At 41.2% G+C, this 7,500-nt stretch overlaps 1 protein-coding gene across 1 annotated transcript in view; it reads right to left on the reverse strand.

Moving 5' to 3' along the window:
• The window catches only part of LOC114548331 (Bardet-Biedl syndrome 1 protein homolog), a 22,282-nt gene that overhangs the window by 10,699 nt on the left and 4,083 nt on the right, over positions 1 to 7,500 (reverse strand). The window contains 1 exon segment of the mRNA XM_028568216.1: positions 6,661 to 6,843. Coding sequence (XP_028424017.1) covers positions 6,661 to 6,843 — 183 coding nt within the window.

The raw sequence follows: 7,500 nt of genomic DNA on the forward strand, positions 1-7,500 counted from the left end.
ATGCAAAATTGGGATATCGAATATTCAATAATTTGTACAATCCGACCCCCCAAACATGAAAAGAGCTGAAGGAAGTTAAAGAGAAAACAAATAACGCACACTATAACCTTCTAAACAATTTTATGTAGCGATGTTAATACTGTAGGGGTTTGTTATCAATACAGGACCACGATACAACACACTGAACTAATCAATACAGGACCACGATACAACACACTGACCTAATCAATACAGGACCACGATACAACACACTGACCTAATCAATAAAGGACCACGATACAACACACTGAACTAATCAATACAGGACCACGATACAACACACTGACCTAATCAATACAGGACCACGATACAACACACTGAACTAATCAATACAGGACCACGATACAACACACTGACCTAATCAATAAAGGACCACGATACAACACACTGAACTAATCAATACAGGACCACGATACAACACACTGAACTAATCAATACAGGACCACGATACTACACACTGACCTAATCAATACAGGACCACGATACAACACACTGAACTAATCACTACAGGACCACGATATAACACACTGACCTAATCAATACAGGACCACACTGAACTAATCAATACAGGACCACGATACAACACACTGAACTAATCACTACAGGACCACGATACGACACACTGAACTAATCAATACAGGACCACGATACGACACACTGAACTAATCAATACAGGACCACGATACAACACACTGACCTAATCAATACAGGACCACACTGAACTAATCAATACAGGACCACGATACAACACACTGAACTAATCACTACAGGACCACGATACAACACACTGACCTAATCAATAAAGGACCACGATACAACACACTGAACTAATCAATACAGGACCACGATACAACACACTGACCTAATCAATACAGGACCACGATACTACACACTGACCTAATCAATACAGGACCAGGATACTACACACTGACCTAATCAATACAGGACCACGATACAACACACTGAACTAATCAATACAGGACCACGATACAACACACTGATCTAATCAATACAGGACCACGATACAACACACTGAACTAATCAATACAGGACCACGATACAACACACTGACCTAATCAATACAGGACCACGATACTACACACTGACCTAATCAATACAGGACCACGATACAACACACTGACCTAATCAATACAGGACCACGATACAACACACTGACCTAATCAATACAGGACCACGATACAACACACTGAACTAATCAATACAGGACCACGATACAACACACTGAACTAATCAATACAGGACCACACTGACCTAATCAATACAGGACCACGATACAACACACTGAACTAATCAATACAGGACCACGATACAACACACTGACCTAATCAATACAGGACCACGATACAACACACTGACCTAATCAATACAGGACCACGATACAACACACTGAACTAATCAATAAAGGACCACGATACAACACACTGAACTAATCAATACAGGACCACACTGAACTAATCAATACAGGACCACGATACAACACACTGAACTAATCAATACAGGACCACGATACAACACACTGAACTAATCAATACAGGACCACGATACAACACACTGACCTAATCAATACAGGACCACGATACTACACACTGACCTAATCAATACAGGACCACGATACAACACACTGACCTAATCAATACAGGACCACGATACAACACACTGACCTAATCAATACAGGACCAGGATACAACACACTGACCTAATCAATACAGGACCACGATACTACACACTGACCTAATCAATACAGGACCACGATACTACACACTGACCTAATCAATACAGGACCACGATACTACACACTGACCTAATCAATACAGGACCACGATACAACACACTGACCTAATCAATACAGGACCAGGATACAACACACTGACCTAATCAATACAGGACCAGGATACAACACACTGATCTAATCAATACAGGACCAGGATACAACACACTGACCTAATCAATACAGGACCACGATACAACACACTAAACTAATCAATACAGGACCAGGATACAACACACTGACCTAATCAATACAGGACCAGGATACAACACACTGACCTAATCAATACAGGACCAGGATACAACACACTGATCTAATCAATACAGGACCAGGATACAACACACTGACCTAATCAATACAGGACCAGGATACAACACACTGACCTAATCAATACAGGACCAGGATACAACACACTGATCTAATCAATACAGGACCAGGATACAACACACTGACCTAATCAATACAGGACCACGATACAACACACTGAACTAATCAATACAGGACCACGATACAACACACTGACCTAATCAATACAGGACCAGGATACAACACACTGACCTAATCAATACAGGACCAGGATACAACACACTGATCTAATCAATACAGGACCAGGATACAACACACTGATCTAATCAATACAGGACCAGGATACGTGGTAAGTATTGGCCCATTTAAAGAAACTGAAAGCAGATATTATGTTCTTGCAAGAGACCCATCTAAGAAATCAGGATCACGTTTGTCTGCGCAGGGGCTGGATAGGGCAAATATTTCATTCTCACTTTCATTTTAGATCCAGGGGTGCTGCCATCCTAATAAGTACGAGAACCCCTTTTGTTTCAGCTCATGTCTCTGCTGATCCCCAGGGCAGATTTGTTATAGTAACGGGCCATCTCTTCAATGTTCCACTGATTTTGGCTAGTATTTATGCTCCAAACTGTGATGATGAGTGCTTTTTCTCACATTTTTTTGCCACCATTCCTGATTTAAATTCACACAGTTTGATCCTGGGAGGCGATTTTAATTGTGTTCTCAATCCCCAATTGGACAGATCATCTAAGACAGCTCAACCATTAACTAAATCGGCTAAATTAATAAATTCTTTTCTTCAACGATATAGTATGGCGGACCCCTGGCGATTTAGAAACCCAGTCACTCGCTCATATTCTTTTTTTTCTCCTGTGCATCGCTCATATTCACGGATAGACTATTTTATCATCGATAGAAAATTTCTCCCTGCAATTAAGTACTGTGATTACGAAGCAATTGTCCTATCAGACCATGCTCCTCACCTACTGCAACTTGCCTTCCAAAGCAAAAACATGTCCCCAACTTGGCGTTTTAATAATATATTACTGTCTGATAAATCCTTTACTGACTTCATTTCAGCCCAGATAGAATTTTATATCTCAACAAACAATAACGGTGAAGTGTCTTTGGCACTCTTTGGGAAGCCCTAAAAGCTTATATCCGGGGCCAGATTATTTCTTTCAACGCATCTGCTAATCGGGAACGAATCAAAAATCTGTCTGAAATTACAGATCAGATTCTAGAAATTGATCGTCAATACTCTGTAAGTCCCACCCAAGACTTGTATAATGAAAGATTATCCCTCCAAACTAAATTTGATCTCCTCGCCACGGAAGATAGCAATAAACTGCTATTGCAAGCTAGACATACATCATATGAACAGGGAGAGAGAGCAGGTCGGCTGCTTGCCCACCAGATTAGGCAATCACAAGCATCTAGGTTGATAACAGAAATTAGTACAGTACAATCAGTCGGACCAACCACAATGGACCAGGAAGAAATCAATAATGAATTCAAATTGTTTTACTCTCGCCTTCATTCATCAGAATCAGAGGGGAATCCCGTTGCAATAGATGCCTTCCTTAATAAATTGAATATTCCAAAAATAGATCTGGAGGATAAAATTTGTCTTGATGAGCCTATATCTCTAGAAGAATTAAATCAGGCTATTAAAAATATGCAGAGTTCCAAAGCGCCCGGCCCCGACGGTTTTACAGCTGATTTCTATAAGACATTTTCAAAGTCGCTTTCACCCTTATTGCTCGATGCCCTTAATGAAGCTTATGAGTCTAACACCCTCCCCCCTACTTTTTATCAGGCCACTATTTCCGTTCTGTTGAAAGGGGGAAAGGATCCGCTCGACCCTGGTTCTTACAGGCCTATCAGTCTTTTAGATGTCAATACAAAACTGTTAGCTAAAATACTTGCTTCTCGACTTGAAATGGTCATTCCTACAGTTGTCTCACCGGATCAAACTGGCTTCATAAAAAACAGGTTTTTGTTTTCTAATCTTCGTAGACTTTATAATATAATATATTCCTCGAACAAGTCCTCGCACTCTCCAGAAGTCCTCGTCCTGATAGACGGCGAAAAGGCTTTTGACCGAGTCGAGTGGGACTTTCTTTTCTCTGCTCTCCAGAGATTTGGATTCGGTGAAAAATGTATTTCATGGATTAAATTAGTATACGCCTCCCCACTTGCGTCGGTCCAAACCAATTCCCTCAGGTCAAAGTATTTTCCCTTACAACGGGGGACGAGGCAAGGTTGCCCCCTCGCCCCCTTATTATTTGCACTCACTATCGAGCCCTTAGCTATTGCCTTGCAATCCTTGGAAGGCTATGACGGGGTCCGTAGGGGGGAGGGGGTACACAAAGTTTCTTTGTATGCCGATGACTTATTGTTGTTTGTAACAAATCCACTTAAATCAATACCTAATATTATGTCTGTCCTGGGGGAATATGGTAAAGTGTCTGGCTATAAACTGAATTTGTCAAAGAGCGAACTATTCCCTCTTAATACGGAGGCCCTGACTCTCTCATACTCACACCTCCCGTTTAGAGTTGTTAAAAGCTCTTTTAAATACTTGGGTGTGACTCTTGCAAGGAACATGTCTGACTTATTCAAACTGAATTTTAAACCCCTCCTCGAGCGCACCGTAGCTGACTGTGATAGGTGGTCCCAGCTTCCCATTTCATTAGCTGGCAGAATCAACATAATCAAAATGAATACGCTTCCCAAATTTATGTTTTTATTTCAATGCATTCCAGTTTTTATTAAAAAGTATTTTTTTTTTACAAACCTAGATAAAATAATTACTCACTTCATTTGGAATAAAAAAAATTAAAGGATAAGAAAAGAATATTTACAGAGACAAAAACACAACGGGGGGTATGGGACTACCTCACTTTCAGTTTTATTATTGGGCATGAAATATTCGCGACATGGCCTTCTGGGTCCGACCATCTAAGACTGAAAGCGATCCAGCCTGGCTACAGATGGAACAGGTGTCATGCTGCCCTACTTCCCTGACCGCACTTGTTTTCTCCCCTTTACCGTTGCCTTTAAATTTCACAAAGGATAATCCGATAGTTACGCAGTCCCTTAAAATATGGTCCAAAATAAAGCAGCAATTTGGATGGCAGGATTGTTCGCTTCTCACATCTCTATCCTCCAACCATTTTTTCCCTCCTTCTATGGTTGATGCTTCATTTGACCTATGGAAGGGCAAAGGTATTAAAGCAATGAAAGATATTTTCATTGATGGAATATTCCCTTCCTTTGAACAATTGCGCATTAAATTTAGCCTGCCACAAAATCAGTTCTTCAGATTCCTTCAAATACGTAATTTTATTAAATCCAATAAACCATGCTTCCCCACACTGCCGAACGTTACCCCTATGGAATCTCTGTTCACTTTTGAACCCTCAGATAAAGCAGCGATATCTTTTGTATATAATTATTTGTCAGGATTGCAGAAAACCTCTCTAGCCCTTCTTAAGTCTGCATGGGAGAATGACTTGGTACTGGTCATACCTGAGGTTCAGTGGGAAAATGCTCTGAAGAAAGTACATACAACGTCAATATGCATTAGACATGGGCTTGTACAGTTCAAGGTTCTACATCGCCTCCATTACTCGAAAGTAAAACTTGCCAAAATATATCCTAATGTAGATGCCATTTGTGACCGATATAAACAGTTTCCCGCCACGTTGGCACATATGTTCTGGCTTTGTCCTAAAATACACAATTATTGGAGGTCTATTTTCCAGACTTTATCTGATGTTGTCGGAAAGACGATAGATCCAGATCCTTTGATTGGTATATTTGACGTCTTTGGAGATGGAGATCCTCTCAGGGGACCTGATAGTATGATGGCAGCCTTTATAATGTTACTTGCACGGAGATTGGTTTTCCTAAATTGGAAAAACCCACAGCCTCCCTGCTATGTGGTCTGGTTAAGAGATGTAATGCAGCAATTGAAACTGGAGAAATTAAGATTAATACTGCAAGGCCATGCCTTTAAATTTGAGAAAATATGGGGTGCTTTTATAGTCTATGCTGAATCTAAGCTCTAAAGCTTCTCATGTGATTATTAGTCCCTGGCCATTGTCATTGTAGGTGTATCCACATACTTTTTTACATCGCAGCAATTAATCCTCTCTCCTCTATTGAACTTGTAAGCAACTATTACTATTATTTTTTTTTTTTATTGTTATTTATATTATTTTTATCGATTATATTTTATTAAATGTATGTATACTATATGTATATGTATACTCGTCTATTTTGTAATTTATTTTCTCAGATTTTCATTATTATGATTTTTCTTTCACTTTAAAAAGAAAGAAAACAAATGGTTATTTGCATTGCATAGATCTGTTAATCTTGTACTCTGTAAACCAATAAACACAGTATTAAAGCACAAAAAAAGAAAACAAATTAAAAAAAAAAGAAAATAAACCCTGCAACACGGGCTTTAAAGCATTTTGTTACCGTGTACGGAGAAGGAAGAGGGGCGGTCCTACCTGGCGTCTGATTGGCTGCTGCTTGTGCAGCTGCAGGAAGTCGTCCATGTCTTCTGTCTCCAGAGACAGGAAGTGGAGCGAGCGCACGGACAGCGGCACGTCGACCTTCTTCCTGATGCTCTCCAACATCTCCTTCAGGGTCACGGGGTCGATCTGCCCCTCCCTCGCCTGCTGCCACAAGTCCTGACCAATCACAGCACAGCACAGCCTGAACACACGTCCTGACCAATCACAGCACAGTCTGAACACAGGTCCTGACCAATCACAGCACAGCACAGCCTGAACACACATCCTGACCAATCACAGCACAGTCTGAACACAGGTCCTGACCAATCACAGCACAGCACAGCCTGAACACACGTCCTGACCAATCACAGCACAGCCTGAACACACGTCCTGACCAATCACAGCACAGCCTGAACACACGTCCTGACCAATCACAGCACAGCCTGAACACACGTCGCTGTGTGTGTGTGTGTGTGTGTGTGTGTGTGTCTGTGTGTGTGTGTGTGTGTGTGTGTGTGTGTGTGTGTGTGTGTGTGTGTGTGTGTGTGTGTCTGTCTGTGTGTCGCTGTGTGTGTGTGTCTCTGTGTGTATATCTCTGTGTGTGTGTGTGTCTCTGTGTGTATATCTCTGTGTGTGTGTCTCTGTGTGTCTGTCTGTGTGTCGCTGTATGTGTGTGTCTCTGTGTGTATATCTCTGTGTGTGTGTGTGTGTCTGTGTGTGTGTGTGTGTGTGTGTGTGTGTCCCTGTGTGTATATCTCTGTGTATATCTCTGTGTGTGTGTGTGTGTCCCTGTGTGTGTGTGTCTCTGTGTGTATATCTCTGTGTGTGTGTCTC

This window comes from Perca flavescens, chromosome 21 (genome assembly GCF_004354835.1).
Source record: "Perca flavescens isolate YP-PL-M2 chromosome 21, PFLA_1.0, whole genome shotgun sequence".
Taxonomy (NCBI): domain Eukaryota; kingdom Metazoa; phylum Chordata; class Actinopteri; order Perciformes; family Percidae; genus Perca; species Perca flavescens.